Genomic DNA, 17010 nt, shown 5'->3' with positions numbered 1-17010 from the left:
ATGGAGTGTTGAGAGCTTAATTAAAACTGAAGATTTATTGGAGTGGACTTCATGTGCATATAAAATAATTGTACTTTCACACGTCCAGATTCAAGCGAGAGCTTTCAAATGATTTCCAACTAGATTGAATTTCAATGGCTCTGAATAGTGCTTCAGTGAGTATATATTTTTGTAGACCATTCTGAAAGTTAGCATCACTCTGGTTTCCTCAACAAAAAGCCAGTAAGCAAGCATGACCATCACACATTTATGATTCTTAAATATTTTGTTCGTCATGATAATTTTCACAAATACAACTTTCATTAATTTTTGAAACCTTAATACAGTCAGCAGAATAAAAAGCTAAACATCACTTCAACCACCTTTATATTCAAAACCATTTTCCCTGAAAGTTTGAGTTAGACCAGATTGAAAGAGCATGAATATAAACATAATAAGATTGTAAAAACACATCTGTGAGTAGATGAGTTTACCTGTTCTGGGTTAATGTTACCTGGGATGCTTAATGTCCCCAACAGCCTCTGCACTGTAAAAAGTAATTGCTGATTCTACTTAAGAAAAACTAGTGAATTTAACTTACTTTGTAAAATTTGTTGAATTAACTTGATTAGACTGTGAACTTAGGTAGTTAAACTAAACAGATCTAGTACAATGTACTTATGATTGTTAAGTGTATTGTACTAAAGGCATGTTCAGCTGTTGCAAATTTCTGGAGCACAGAATTTGCATAGTAATAATAATAATAATGATGAATAATGAAATTAATATTTTTTTAGTAAATGCCCTATAATTATTTATATATATATATATATATATATATATATATATATATATATATATATATATATATATATATATATATATACATACACATACACATACGCACACACACACACGTGTGCGTGTGTATGCATTTATTTATAGGTTCTGAATCTTTTTTTCCTTCCTGCTATATAAAATAACTGGGAAGATTAAAGCTTATTTGCAAGCCCATCAGCTTTCGCTGCTTCACAGTCTATTATATTTTTATTTATAGAGCTTGATATAGTTACTGGCCGTTGGGTAAGTTTCAGCATAAGACAAAACTACTCTTCTAATCGGCTACTTTAATTTCTTAAATGCATTGTCGAATCGCGCATGCGCAATGGAACGGTTTGTGTTAAGAAGACGACGACGAAGAAGAACCTCAGCTCGTGTTCGGGATGAGGCAGTAAAGTTAGGTATGCTCTTGAATAAATACTTATAAATCTTAATGCATTTCGTATAAAAACTCAAATTTTATTTGCTCATTGTACAGTAAGAGGAAAAGGCACACTAAAGTAGTTTTATGTCGAATGAGACCAGTGGCTTTTACTAGTTTGCAAAAATCGTTTTTTACTGAACACTGTTTTTATGTAACGTTACAGTTTATAAACTGTTCGGTAATAAGTTCGGGGTTTATTAAGATGTAAAAACCTGTGCGGCCTTAACGAAACAATTTTCTAGAACGTTCGATGCTCACGTGTCGTTCACATGGAAATTAACAACACGATAAATTAAGATGGCGTAACTAACAAGCAGTTACCTTATTTTGTCTTTTTATTTTGTGTATGCTCAAATCGCATCGTCCACATATCTCTTAGTGGCCCATATGTGACAGTGATAGCACAGGACTGCACAGTTCAAAAGAACGCAGGTGCTCAATGTACCAACATCTCAGATCTTTACACACAAACAGAACATCACTGTTGATGACAAGAATTTTGAAAATCTGTCTGAAATCAGGTAGGCCTGAGCAAGTACCAACAGATACAACCATATCTGGATTATACTTGATTCCATCAATGCTCACAGATGATGCAGCGAGGACAGTGTTCTGAACTGCATATTTGTCTCTCAGGAATTCCTGAATGTTCTGAGGGAAAGTTGACATCAAAGTACCCATCATCTTATGAAGCCAGCATGGAGTCCAAAAGGAAAGAGATGGTGGAAGAAATGAAGAAACGTCGTCTTAACGTTGCACTGATAGCCCGGAACATGAATTCTACATTTGCCTTGCGTAGAAAGGAATTGATAGAGAAGGAGCCTGCTGTGAAGAATACAGTGGAAAGGTGGCCAGCCCTCTTCACACATAGTCAGGTGAGTCTTAATTGTTTTCCTATATCATTTCATCTTGAACATTTTCAAAGCAAATTTATCATTAACCAGTTTTGGTGTTAATTCATACTTGGACATTTCAGTGAAAAGTGATTGCTTAATGTCAGTTTGTCCTACTACTTTTTTTTTTTTTTAGATCATGGCAGAGTTTAATCGTATATCAGGCAAAAACCTGCAAACTGAATTCTTTCAAAAACTGGACAGATTTACTCCACGTTTCATCGATATCTTCAGGGCTAAAGGTGGAGACATTGGTTCCAAACTTAAGAAGATTCTGCAGCAGATTGAAAATGACGTAAGCTCCTCGACTTATTACAATTCTTTTTCGAAAGCAAAACAAATGTTGCTTTTGCTGTTGTTTTTTGCTCTGTGTTGTGTAAGCGCTATTCAATATACATTTTTATAACTTTGCAGAAATCGAACATCAATGCGGGACGAACAGCCGTTCTTCACGGCCTACCACTCCTCCTCGGAGAGGACCCCTCCGATTTTTACAAGACATGTTTTGTAAGTATTTTCTTCTCTGATGATTCTTATTTAACAGGCAAACTGTTCTTCAAACAGTTTTGATATCTAGAAAGAAGAGTTATGAAGGCAAGAAAAACTGTCAGGATACTGAAACAAAGAAAGGGATAGAGAAAAGAAAGTGAAAGATAAATAAGAAATTTAGGGAAAAAGACAGTAAAAGAAGATACATTTTATATTGCATAAATGAATAAAAAACATTTCTAAGAAAGACATAGTTTTAATTAATATAGCTGGCCTTCAGTTTGTCTTTTCATGCAGTTGTTTGATGTATGTATTCCCCCCTGCATCCACTCCTGTGTCCTGTTTGAAAAGGCCTTTACATTTAGAAATACCATGTTATTAGTTTAGTTTTACATTTTAATGAGAGTATGTGCTCTTAAAGGGATAGTTCACCGCAGAAAAAAATGTCATTTACTTACCCTTATGTTGTTCCAAACCTGTATGAGTTTCTTTCTTCTAGCTGAACACAAAAGAAGATATTTCGAAGAATATCAGTAATCAAACAGTTGAGAGTAGAATTTAATTGACTTCCATAGTATTTTTCCTATTATGGAAGTCAATGTTCATCAAAATATCTTCTTTTCAGTTCAACAGAAGAAAGAAACTCGTGCAGGTTTAGAACAACTTGAGGGTGAGTAAATGAGACACTTTTCATTTTGGGGTGAACTATCCCTTTAAAAGATGTTTTGTGGCTTTCTTTGACCTAATTTTTGTAATGTTTTCCCATTTTTAGGACTGTGATGACAATGAAGACATGTCGGACATTGAAATCGGTATTCTGACAGTGATTCCCGAGGGCTCTGCAACTGTACCCTACTCCCTGCATCTTGGTGCCACAACAACGGCAATCATTTTGGAAGGTACAGTGTTTGTGGATGATCTTGAAAATTGTTGAGTACTGTTTTACAGGTACTTCAGTTTTTTCCAATTGTTGAAAAAAAAAAAAAAAAATCCACATTTAAGAATTTCAAGTTTACTTGTTTGGTTTTAGAATAGTTTTAATATAAGAGAACTGTAGTAGGAAGGTGTTCTGTACTAAACTTGTAACATACTTGCAAGCTCTGCTTTTGAACACTTTGTAAAGATGTTAAAAAAAAGAAACATTGACCCTTTAATTGTCTTTTTATTTCTTTTTTTTTTCTTGAGTGCAGTATTTGTTTTTTTTTTTTTGTTTTTTTTTCTAAAATGTTGCTGGCGGGCAGTTGACGGGCATGCCTTAAGTAATGTTTTAAAATGAACACTGTTTTATAGAGCAAATAAAGTGTTCTAGTGTTGTGCCAAATCTGTTGTCTGTCTTTGCATTCTCAACTTAGAATTTTGAGTACAACTTGCTTGAGAAATTTAAGGCAATCAGTTTCCACACATTCGTCTAGTAAAATGAACAAGCCGACATGTTAGAAGAACTGTTTTGTTTAAGTTCTGCTTACAAATCTCAACTTAAATCTGTAAGTTACCTAAACTTTTGAATTTGAGTTACTTGTACTCAAGTTTTATGGTACCCTCTACAAATACACAAGTAAACTCTACAAAGTAGTAGAGAGTAGTATCAACTAAAAAATTATGACCTAATTTACTTGAGAATTTTGATGCAATCAGTTTCCACAGCTTTTCTAAGTAAAGTCAACTTATTACTTTTTACAGTGTGTAGTACAATTTAGCCACTTAGCAAATATCTAAAAATGCCTTAAAAATCTAAAGAGTATATAATACTGATGTATTTTATTTCATAGAAGAAAACATTTAAATATCCTGAGCTTGTGTTATTCACAAAACTTATTTTAGATATTAAATCAAAAAAAAAAAAAAAAAACAGTTGACAAGACGACAGAAACAAAAGTTTTAAAAGTTATTTCTATGTGTTGGCTTACAAAATGATGTCATCCTTACAGCACTCTAATATGATCGCTATAATATGATCGATATTATATAATAATATCAAGTTAATGACCTGCCTATTTTGTACTGTTCTCTGAGGTCCCTTATAATGTAAAAAACTTACAAAAAAAAGATGATTTTTTTTTTCAATCTTTCTGAAAATACCACATTGAATTTGTACTTCATTTCTAAAGCATCTTGTCTTCAGAGCCACATTTATCCTTTGGTTTCTGCATAGACCTGTGTTTGCCACTCTCGTTTACACTTCGTGCGGGAATTTAAGGGTGGGGCTATACAGGTAGTGATGTAGAAGCAGGCGTTGATCCTCTTTGGAGGCGGTGCTTATCCACACTATTACAATCGTTTAGTAGAACATAGAGTTGTTTTTAGACCAATGAGAAAGTTTTGAGTTCAAAAACTTAAAGGGTGTTTTTTATACTAGTGACCTCTTATAAAAATCAAGGAATTTTGGTTTCTCTGTTCATTACCCCTTTAATGTGTATCAATTTAAATATGAATTTAAACTGTTATGAAAGATGCAAAAAAAATGAAAGGCTGGTCAAGTGAGAGTCTCTAGTGGAAGCAGCAGCCGGGGGTCTCAGACTGTCTGATTTGAATGGTGGAGTGGGAGGCTTCAAAGGTTGAAGGAGTGCTAGTGGACTCACTCATCCAAAAAGGATCCCTGTCAGCTCTTTAATTACTACTCACCATTTCACTTCTTTTTTTTTTTATTTTGTCTATACAGAACTCAAATGAGCATAACATGAATTTAATGAGATGAAGGTTTTCAAAATGGGAGAGTGAGGTACATTGACTGATTATTTGAAGGGGTGATTTACCACCTAATGAACCCTGGAGTCTTTACAGAAAGAACAGAGGAGGGGTGGAGTGCTGCTTGATGTTCCAGACCCTCACTTTAAACACAACAGCACAGTGAAGTTTAAATAAGAGAGAATGAGTGAGGATGTGGTTCTTTTATTACACATGCTCTCTATGACTATAAATGGTACTGGTTCTCGCAGGAGGAAAAAAGAGAGATTTGTTTTTAGTTTTAAGTCAGAACCAGAAGTAATTTTAGATAATTAAGGGTTATTACCATTTAAAGAACACCTGGGGACAAAGTAATAAACCATTCAATAAATGCAATGGCGCAGCTTTGGTTTTAACAAAGTGACATTTTAAAGGTGCCCTCGCTGAGATTTTCCATTTTAAAAAGTTGATGTATAAATAAATTAATAATAAAGTTAAAAAAAAAATGAATAAGGGACACTCACAAGAGACAAGACTGCATTGATATCAATATCCTGAAAATACTTGGAGTTGGTCGCATTTTATGACCAGCTGTGTACTATTCACTTTATCTTGTTAATGCCTTGCTATGTGATTCTTTACTTTTAATGTACTTTCAATGTGCTTAGAAGCAATGTGATTTAAAATAAGTATTTTAGAATTATTCATCTTGACACTAATATATAAACTGAGTGATTGAGTCTAGGTTTGCAGGCTAGGTTTGTGTTTATTTTTTAAGTGTGACAAGAGAGGTCATCTGAAATATCTGAAAATCCTGAACTGAATCAATCATAATCAGCATCAAAAAAGAATAATCATAAAATCACAATGAATTGCAAGCAATTATACATTTTCATTTAGTTTTCATTTGGTTTTTAGTTTTCATTTTCATTTATTTTATGTTCTTTTTGTTTTTCTATTTATCTCTCATTGATTTTAGATTTAGTAATTTCAGTACTTCGACCTACACTTGTTTCATTTGTTTCAACAACCATGTACTTGTATTAAAATTAATGAATTAACACAATGCTCTTATTGTCTAGGTCTACATACGTTTTTACATTTTACTTACATTTAAGAAAAAAAAATACCTTCATGTAATTACATCCATAATCAATCAAATCTATAATTACACTGTTGACCCCACAAAACTGTCCCTAACCTTACCCATACATAATTACATTACCAGTAAGTATATTGTACCCTTTAATAGTGCCTTGTGAAAGTATTCACAAGATCACTTCTTCTTTTTTTCACGTTTTGTTATGTTGATTGACCATCATTCAGACTGACAGAGCTTGAGAGGTGAAGAGATGAGGAGAAGGATGGCAGATAATTGCCAAATGCTGAAACAAAAAAGACTTGAGGCTGTAAAGGTGCTTCAGCAAAATATTTAGCTTATGCAATGTACTTATTTCAGTTTTTAATCAGTTGTGACAACTGTGTTTTTGCTTTTTCAATATTATTTAAGGCATGTAGATTTATGTGGGAAAAAAAAATAATTTAAAGCAGGTTAACAAAAAGCAGTAACATAACAAAACATAAAAAAAAAATGATGAATACTTTCGCAATGCACTGTATTTGTTATTTATTTATTTACAGCAAATACATACCACCTAGTCGCTTAAAATAGTGGGACAAAGTTTAATTAAAATTTGTGTACTTTAATTTTAGATAAAAAATTTAAACAATTTAGTATTGATATCATTAGAGCTCTGTTACTAAGGCACAAAAGACCATAAAAATAAAAAGAACATGTTCGCTCTCAGCACTGAAAAAGTAATCTTTAATAAATCTAAAGGTAATCCCAATTGTCTCTTTATCTTGCACACAAAAGGGAATAATATATAAAAATTTGCAAAAAGCCTTTAGAAGATACATTAGTTTGTATAATTGGGCGCAAGGTGTTAGGTGAGGTGTTGAACAAGGTGTTAGTTGAGATGTGCACAAAGTAGACAAAGAAGACAGAGCAGCAGGTGGTACCATAAAAGACATGTCAGTGTACTTGGCTGCCAAGATCTGCTCCTCATCTCCCGTCGGCTTGTGAAACAACTGACAAATGAAACACAATGCTTTTGTGTGTTTGTTTGATTTGTGTTGTGTTTCTTTTGCTAGCCGTTGATACCATAGAGATTAGGATTAACATCTGAACAAGATTACGCATTAGATGGGATTCTCAGTTTGTGGAGGGGAGAACAATGGGGATTAGGCCACAATCACCAGAGGGACAACATTCACTCAGTACTGACATAAATATAAAAAATGGCTTGGCACAAATGTATAAAATACACACACATACCACACATCATGTTCAGCTCATAATCAAACGAGTCTTTGCCGAAAACCAATTTAATGGGTGGATGATTCTTAACATACCATTTTTTTCGCCCAGCACAGGAAATGGCTTCTCTCTTGGGGGTGGATTTTCAGAAAGAAGTAAAAAGCCCGGTTTGTAGAGGTGTGATTTTTGCTGCTGTGTTGTTTGGGTTGCGCTTTTTCCCAGAAGATTTTTTTGTCCAGCTGTGAGGAAACGTGTGGAGCATTACACTCTAAGTGTGGTAGAAAATGGCCATAGAATCGGATATTCACCCCGGCTGTTAGTCTTCCCAAAGGCTTTGCTTAGTCTTCCCAAAGGCTTTGCTTGTTAAATAGAATAATGTGCAAAAAAAAAAAAAAAAAAAGAAATACCTTCAACACCATGCTTCATTTGACTTCCAGTGTGGAGAACTTCCTAATGTTCATGGTGGATTTGATAGATGCATAATGTGTGCCCTCGGGGACTGACTTATCTGCTCGTGTGGCATTGAAGCTGATGGGCTGTGGCTGACTTCACATCACAAATAATAGCAACTCACCCCTGTCATTCAATATGTTGATGTCTGGTGCTCACAATCTCACGAGCCGATCTCAGTTCAGAAGTGTCTTTTATAGAGCATAGATATGGGCACTTCCAAAACACTGCTTTGTGAAGCTTTGGAACTTTCGTGAATCATTTGTTTCAAATTAGTGATTCAGAGAATGTAAATCAAACTGCCAAAGTCATGAGATTTCAGTAAAGAATGCATTGTTACTAAAAAGTCAAAAGTTGCAGTTTTATAGTTATAATAGTCTTTTATTGGCCTGATTAACCAAACTCTTCATATATCAATATATATTTTGCTAAGTAGCAAAGTGTATGTTTCAATAGTAAAGGCAGGAAGTAATCTAAGATGAGTCTGTGAGAGTAATATCCATATGCCAGTAGTATACTGTACAGCTACATAATACAGGGTATATGGTTAGTTAACATGATGTATTCATTTAAATAGACATAATGAACATGTTAGGTGATGATTACAGCTTGTGAGCATAATGATTACTATGTAAGGATAGTATTTGTCACTTTTGTATGTTGACACTGGCATTATCTGAAGTTTTTGCATGTGCTGGCATTCCTTACACAAAGAAAAAATAAGTCCTTATATATTACTTATTGAATAGGCTATATTAAAATGTAATGTATGGTGCATGTAAAAGTATAGTGCAGATTATTTTTGTCCATATTGCTATATAAATTCAAAATAGGCATACGTGGTCCATGCATATATTGCAGTGGCAGTATATTGAAAAGTATCAACACTGTGCACTGTGCCATATACAGAAATTTATTTTTTAATATATTGCATTATATTTTAAAGGTTATCCACATGTATATCTCAAACCCTCACAAAGAAAAGCTGCATTTATCTGAAGTATTCACAATATTTACTGTAGAATAATTTGCATAGCTGCTGTTCATAGCACTTCCGGCAGAAAGTGTGCATAAAAAAAAAAAAAAAAAAAAAAAAGATTGATTGATTCAGTTTTAAAAAGCTTTGTTTCTAGCATTTCATAATCTCTAATATAACATTTATACAGTAGGTTACATGTTACAGTCTGAAATTGTACCATGAATGCTAATGATGGCGTAAATGTAACTCAAAGTGAGCTTTTGTCCAAGCGTTGCGCGATTCCTTAGATGTGCTGGCTGAGACACATGTGGCTGCTCACTAAATCTTTTTATGCATAGCCAAGCTACATCTCCTTTCAACCACACAGCAGTTGTTTTCCGTATTTTCAGGCCCTCCATCACAGCATGTAAAATCTGTCCTGATTACTCTGTCCACAGGCTGAGTGAACGTCCCCAAGAATTGTCCCCAAGTGAATGAGGTTGTGCAATACAGAAGGGCTTTCACTCTGCTGCTGAGTGCACTCTGACAAGATTGCTGTCAAATCCTGGGGATGGACAAGAGTTATTGGGTGTCACGTGACAGTAATGGGGAGGCGTGTGTGAAATATAGGGGTGAAGAGGCATGTTTGTACATACCAAACTAGGGGGAAAAAATCTGAAGTAATGATGTGATATCCTCTCTTTATGCTGTGTTGTGCTCATTACAGCGGGGTTTTTATTTATTTATTTTTTTATTACAGGATCCAAATGTTCCTGTGAGAACTACTCCACTTTTGCATTTTTCTAATAGGTCTATAATACAATGTGACACAGAAGCCCTGAATCACCAAGGTGAAAAATGCATGCTTCCTAAAATTCTACTACTAATTTTTATCCGTCAAATTTTAATTGTAATATTCAATGATAAATTAACTGATGAAATAACAGACATTTCATAAGCATTAGATTTCATGCTTAATGTTAGTGGCATCTGATGGCTGAGGTTGGTACTGCATGATATAGCTGGCTAGCCAGGGGAAAAAAAATCTGAAAATAATAATAATAATTACATGTTGGACAAAACAAAACAAAAAAATATGCAGACAATAAGAAACCAGTTTAGAGAATGATGTATATTTATAAATTTATTTTTTAATTACCTTTTTTAATTACCTTTTGTTTTTTCTCTTTTTCCTTTACAATGGCAGCACTTGGCATAAATTGAAGTTTGTACGTGACATGAATTAAAGCCTGATGATCCATGCACATTTTTTAAATAACCATTTCATTATAATTTCATCATTGCATATTTCATCTGAAACATAAAAAAATATAGTATTCATCTTTAAATAAATGAACAGCAAACATCTTTGAGATACAATGCTACAGGCATATTTCGCAAATTAATGATCCAAGGAGCATCTCATGCTTCAATGGAGCACAGAAAATTTTACCTGTGTTAAGTACTTATTCATTTTATGTCATAATATATATTTGTATGAAATGTTTCAAAATCAAAATTTTTGTTTTATTTATTTCCAGGCTTAATTCTCTGCATATGGAGTCGGATGTGTTTATTCCGCAGGAATTGAGTGCTCTCTTGTGGTATTAACAGAAACTGACCCTGCTCAGCATGCAGCAGTGTTTGTGGCAGCCTTTTGTCACATTGTCATAATGAAAGAACCCATGTTTTGTCAAGAAATCAGGGGGAGACGTTAGATGATTTACATCATATATCACAGGCAACATTCAAAAAGCTAAAAGAGGCGAGAACAAAAGCACGGAGACCAGTACAAAAAAAACTATCTCTCTAGGTGCCAATCAAGTGCTTTCTCTCAGCATGTCCAATTCTAGAGCTCCCCATTCTCTCCCCTGTATCAAGAGACCTGGCTTTTCTTCTCCGAGCTGACACAGCACCTCTTACAATTTGAGCAATAATCAAGTGTTTGTGTGCTCTGCACGGAGCCGTCTCATCTTGGTCCGCTTTAACAATAGTATTCTCTCTCTCAGTGATACCCACTCTTATCTGTCCTTTTCTCATTACCTGGTTCTGTTTTTCCACATTGCCTTTTCAGTAACCTCAGCCTATCTGCGTATCATGTGTCGTCGCTATCACGCAATCTCCTTTCCGCATTATCTATGTTTTGCCTCTCTTTAGCAGTCGTGGCCTGACTTGCTCAATTTCACCCACGTACTTGCTTTCTCTCTCTTTCACACAAGCCTGCTAATCTTATTTTTATCTCCAATCATTAACACACTCTACAGTCTTTCTCGCCTCTGCACACGCTCATTTATCTCTCTCCATTTTATTGTTTTTCTCCATCCAGCGCCACCTTTGCTTTCCATCACGGTGAAGTAAGTTTAACAGGTAAATCAGCCGTCACTGTTGAGTAGGCCTGGTGATTGCCCATGAGTGCTTTCTGTGGAATGATTACCGCCCCTGACCTGGAGGACTGCATACAGATGTGAACTGAAAACAAACTGTGCATCGCCATAAACAGATTATTAAATACTTAAACGATTTAAATATTTCATTTAAAACAGTGGAGCCCTCCTGCTGGGGCAACTGCGAATGTAATCAGCCTAAGCAGCTGTTAAACGTACAGATGAAGTACAATAGCAAGAAACTGTAAATATGGTTCCTAAAGGCCATGGCACACTAATGCTGGGTACAAACTGCATGATTTGAAAAAAAAAAGGTTGTTGGATCGCTGCTCTTCTCGCAGTGCACAACTGTCCTAGTTGTTGTTGTGTGCATACTACCAAAGTCCCTTTCAAGGAATGTCTCTTCACTCAGCGGCCATATTTGCAACGCCTCCAGGCAGCTCAAACAAGACCAAGTCCTATCTTAATGGATGGGGGAATCCTGAAATTGTAAAAACTGCTCACTGAACTCACAATTAAATTACATATTTCAAATCAGAAACAAAATCTGAACTTAACTGCCCCATGAATGTTGTTTCTTATTCTCAAATAGCTTTAAAAAGGCTTATTTTTCAGGCTAGACCAGTTTATGCGTATGCACCGTTATAATGCACTTATGACTGCACATGCAAATTGGCTGGTCTACCCTCAGGCTTCTTTGGGAACCAGAGCTTTTAACCACTGCACTCTACCGCTGCCATTTCTCCCAATCCAAGAGAGTGAACCGTGTTTGTATTTCTATAGTATTTGGTACTGCACGACAGATCAGTAAAAGCTGTGACACATTGCACATTTCATTAGAATGATTTGAAGTAGATGTCACAGTTATGTCACTTGCAGCTGTGCACGAATTGTATTGGCAGATAAACACTGGTAAAAAGTGGAGGGGAAATGGGTAAAATGGAGTAAGTATTCTGAGTCGAGGGGAAAATAATGACTTGAGTTGTTTTTTTGTTTTTTTCTGTTTTATCAGAAGTATGAGATATAAGCCGCGTTTCCACCGCAGGAACTTTACCCAGGAACTAGGGACTTGGTCCGGTACTTGGTGTGTTTCCACCGCAGGAACCAGGAACTAAATAAAAGTTCCGGGTAAAAAAATGCCCCCCAGAAAGTCCCTGCTGGCGAGGTGGTACTTTTTTAAAGTTCCGGAACTTTCGGGGGCGGGACTTTGGCGCTAAACATTCTGATTGGTTGAGTTCACGCAGCATTGGTTGAGTTCAACCACCATTTATTCGGATAAACATTTTCAAAATATTACTGTTATTGTGTCATGAAATCTAATTTTAAAAGTATTTCAGGCGAGAATGTAGTTGTTTAAAACTCAAATCTGTGGTTTATTTATAAAGACAGGGCCTATTTAAAAATGTGTTTCGCCGACCTCGTAGACGGTGAGCTCCACTCGATCAGCGGGAGCTCAGACCTCATGTATCCGCCGAGAAGCAGCCTCAAATCGGCTAGACCTTCTGATATGTGCCGCTGGCTCTGACGTCTCTTTAGTGGTTAAACATAAAATATAATTCAGCTGCGGGGTAAATCTAACAGGTTTTCTTTGGTCTGTATTCAATTTATCTATATGTTAAAATGAAAATAAAAAAGGCAAGTCTATATATTTCGTTTCATTGTAATAACGTTACACATATCCCTGAAGTACATTTCTGCAGCTGTTATTATGTTTAAATGAAAACGAAAGGAGGCAGTGGTATTTTATATCCTATTTCGTTTTATTGTAAATATACTGAGGGGAAAATTGCAGTAGCCAAAGCGATCTGAGTTCACGCAGCATTGGTTGAGTTCAACCACCATTTATTCGGATCATTTTCAAATATTACTGTTATTGTGTCATGAAATGTAATTTTAAAAGTATTTCAGGCGAGAAGTAGTTGTTTAAAACTCAAATCTATGGTTTATTTATAAAGACCGTGCCTATTTAAAAAATGGTTTCGCCGATCTCGTAGACGGTGAGCTCCACTCGATCAGCGGGAGCTCAATCCTCATGTATCCGCCGAGAACAGCCTCTCCTGGGCTAGACCTTCTGATATGTGCCGCTGGCTCTGATGTCTCTCTAGTGGTTAAACATAACATATAATTCAGCTGCGGGGTAAATCTAACAGGTTTTCTTTGGTCTGTATTCAATTTATCTATATGTTAAAATGAAAATAAAAAAGGCAAATTTATATAATATTTCGTTTCATTGTAATGGCTGCATATACACATATCCCTGAACTAAGTACATTTCTGCAGCTGTTATTATGCTTAAATGAAAACAAAAGGAGGCAGTGGTATTTGATATCCTATTTCGTTTTATTGTAAATATACAGTAAGGAAAATTGCAGTAGCCATGACGAGCTGACTGAAGTTATCAAGTACGCTGCTGTTTATAGATTTACCGGACTTGTGTCGTCGTGGACATCACACTCCCCAGTCGAATGCACGAAGTCAGAACTAACTACCGAGGATGCACGTCCAAAATCAGCGTACCTTTTTTTTTTTTTTTTTTTTTAAATCAGCGGTACTTTGTATTGAGAAACGCGCGCAGACCTACGTCACCAGTCTATTTGCCTAATCTTCCCGGTACTTTACACCGCGGTGGAAACGCAGAAAGCAACAGGTCTGGGGGGAAAAAAGTTCCTGGGAAAAAAAGTTCCTGGTACAAATGTTCCTGGTAATTTCGGTGGAAACGCGGCAATAATCTTGGGACTGCAAAAATAAAATCTGAACTTTGAAATATAAACTCCAATTTACCTTTTTATTATTATTTTATTCCATGGCTTCCATTGACTGCTATTTGAAAACTGTCTTTTTCTTCCACCAGATAGGCTCCGCCCACAAAATGTCATCGATGTTTGCATCGAATTGGTCCATTTGAAGAATAAGCTTTTTTTTTCACACACAAAAAAAAGTTGGCAGATATTTATACTGTGTTCATATACCTCAGAAGTCAGGTGTGTAATGACCTCACACCCAAGTAGACCATGTTCCAATGTCAGAAAAAAATGTATGGAGTTCACTCATGTTAGCATTAACAATGTTAGCAAAAACAGAGCGTTACACCAAATTTTGTAACTGCAGACACACACATACACCATAGCAACATATTCACAGATTGGGGTTGGACATTAATGCGTGCCTGACTCAATGACATGGGAATATAAATGAAGTTTTTTTAATATTAAAGTATTTCTAGCTTTCACTTTTGCTCACATAGGGAGCAGCCATCTTGAATTCTCAATTGTGATGTGAGTGATATGGACTGAGTTCCATTTCAAAAACCCGACATGGAGCTCGGAATTTCCTACCTCCAATGACCAATCAAACACAGTATTAGCAGGCCAAATATCTCACAGGCATTGGTGATGAATCGGAGCTTCTCTTAGATGGCATCTTTGATAACACACACTATACAAGTGTCATTCGCATGCAAGAGCACAGATTTGCCTTTCATGTGAGTTAATTTGCCTTGACATCGGGCAGTTACTGAGACAGATCACACTGATTGGGTGTTTAGCTTAGTGCAGTGTTTTCCAGCACTGTTGCTGGAATCATACTGACCTCTGTGTCCCAATTCAGAGGCCACAGACCAGTTGCATCATCGTGATGAAGTCTATCCCAATTTGGAGGCTCCTTCATATCTGGCTTTGAAAAGCATCCTTCGTTTCCTGGACATTGAATAGATACAACTAATGGATTCTTTCCAGCCCAGACTATCCTGATACATTGAGCACCGATGACAGTAGGATTTTGAGAGAAAATGCCGGATTACACTTTTGAATGCAAATTATGGTTTTTAACTTGAATGTCTAATGATATCATCTGTATCTGATCATACAAATGCACAATTGTAAAAAATAAATAAATAAATAAATACACTTTTAACATGTTTGTTACCATATCTTACTAAGATGTGATTTTATAGATAGTTTATATTAATTATTATGTGCATAAATGGACCAAAGTGGGCATATTTAGGGTACATTATTTATTTTATACATTTTTATTTTTCAACACTCCAGTAGTAGTAAAATAAAGCACGTGCAGTCATAATAAAAGGTGCCTCACACAGCTCTGGGGGTGAATAAAGGCCTACTGAAGCGAATTGATGTGCTTTTGTAAGAAAAAATATACATTTTTCAAATGTTATAAATACTTTTTTCTCACTTCTGCTGACTGTCATCAATGTAAGCCGTTCCGGTTGATGATGCAAGACATTGGCAAAGCATGATTAGTGACGAGCGGAGGAGATGACAAATAAAAAGCTGGTTTTCCTTTGGTAAAGTAAGGAAACTTAGCTTCCTTTGCTCCTGTAAACAAACTCGCGAGACAAGTATTTCTCACAGGTGCATGCATGACACATACATCCTAGAACATCCGCCTGGAATGGCTTGCAAATTCAGCGGAAGTGAGAAAAAAATATTTATAACATTTTAAATATGGATATTTTTCTTGCAAAAATGGATTGATCCGCCGCAGGAGGTCTTTATTCACCCCCTTGGAGCCATGTGAGGCGCGTTTTATTACGTGCGCTTTATTTTGCATCTTTTGGACTGTTGAAAAAAAAACACCCACATACTCCCATTCTAACGCTTGGAAGAGCAAGGATAATTTTTATATAACTCCGATTGGATTCGTCTGAAAGAAGAAAGCCATATACACCAATGATGCCTTGAGGGTGAGTAGACGGGCTAATTCAGAGAGTATAGTCAATATCTGTATCTATTTTGGTTGCTATAGTGATGATGTAATCACCAGCAGGATATCAAGGGAACAACGGAGAGTGGCTGTCAGTGTGGAAAGAGATGACAGATAACTGGAAATTTTGCTTCTGTTCACATCTATCAAGACATCTGGCTGTTCAGCCCACAGTGGTCGCACATTCGCAATTCACCGAAAGTGTATTTGAATTATTATTGAAACATTTATATTGCTTTATTATAATATTTGTGTTGTATTTAATATATTATTTTAAATGAAATTTTTAAATTGTGCATATTTTTATTCAGTGAGTTCATGGTAATTTGTTATACATAAAAAAAAAAATTAAGCACACTTATCGTACTGTCTAGGCTGTCATTTTACTATTTTATGTAAGGTTATCTAGGCTCAACATTTAACTATTTTATGCTGCCATATTAATGTAATGTCTTTAAAGTATCTTAATTTTTGTGGATTTTCTCAGAAAATATTTACATATAAGATATGTATGCAAAAATCTGTTTGAAGCCCTAGTAATTATAGCATCTTGCGCCTTACATACCATAAATGTTATACTCATTCTTCACACCACATTACTGTCTGCAGCATCTCAGAAACTCTTGTGATATCCAGCAGCTTTGACAGCAATCCTATAAAAGAGCCCTCATCAATGACAGCCCTTCTATATCCCACAACCACTCTTCACTTTTGTACCCAGGGACATTTAATCGCTTTGCAGATATGAAGGGCTAATGAATATTACGCTCCAAACAAGAGAAATTAAGTTCAATATCATGATTTTGATTTCTCAAGCTGCTTGTGGAGCTCTAAAAGACTTCCTGTAACTCACAGTTTATATAGTATTTCACCCAGATGAGGTC

General features: G+C 35.6%; 1 protein-coding gene across 1 annotated transcript; it reads left to right on the top strand.

Moving 5' to 3' along the window:
* The first annotated feature begins 1291 nt into the window (after positions 1-1291).
* Positions 1292-15111, top strand: LOC113049977 (uncharacterized). The gene is made up of 6 exons (XM_026212705.1): positions 1292-1764; positions 1880-2118; positions 2273-2431; positions 2551-2643; positions 3398-3524; positions 15008-15111. Exons 1-6 carry the CDS (start codon positions 1683-1685, stop codon positions 15109-15111), a joined length of 804 nt encoding a protein of 267 aa, XP_026068490.1. The 5' UTR covers positions 1292-1682.
* The last annotated feature ends 1899 nt before the right edge of the window (positions 15112-17010 follow it).

This window comes from Carassius auratus, chromosome 30, assembly GCF_003368295.1.
Source record: "Carassius auratus strain Wakin chromosome 30, ASM336829v1, whole genome shotgun sequence".
In the NCBI taxonomy this organism is placed as follows: domain Eukaryota; kingdom Metazoa; phylum Chordata; class Actinopteri; order Cypriniformes; family Cyprinidae; genus Carassius; species Carassius auratus.
The sequence above is the reverse complement of the archived record's forward strand: the minus strand, read 5'-3'. Positions and strand labels throughout refer to the sequence as shown.

Excerpts from the sequence above, each read along its gene's own strand:
- LOC113049977 (XM_026212705.1), top strand. The coding sequence starts at position 1,683 with ATGTACCAACATCTCAGATCTTTACACACAAACAGAACATCACTGTTG. Across the intron at positions 1,765-1,879 it reads GAAAATCTGTCTGAAATCAG|GAATTCCTGAATGTTCTGAG; the intron begins GTAGGCCTGAGC and ends TTTGTCTCTCAG. Across the intron at positions 2,644-3,397 it reads ATTTTTACAAGACATGTTTT|GACTGTGATGACAATGAAGA; the intron begins GTAAGTATTTTC and ends TCCCATTTTTAG.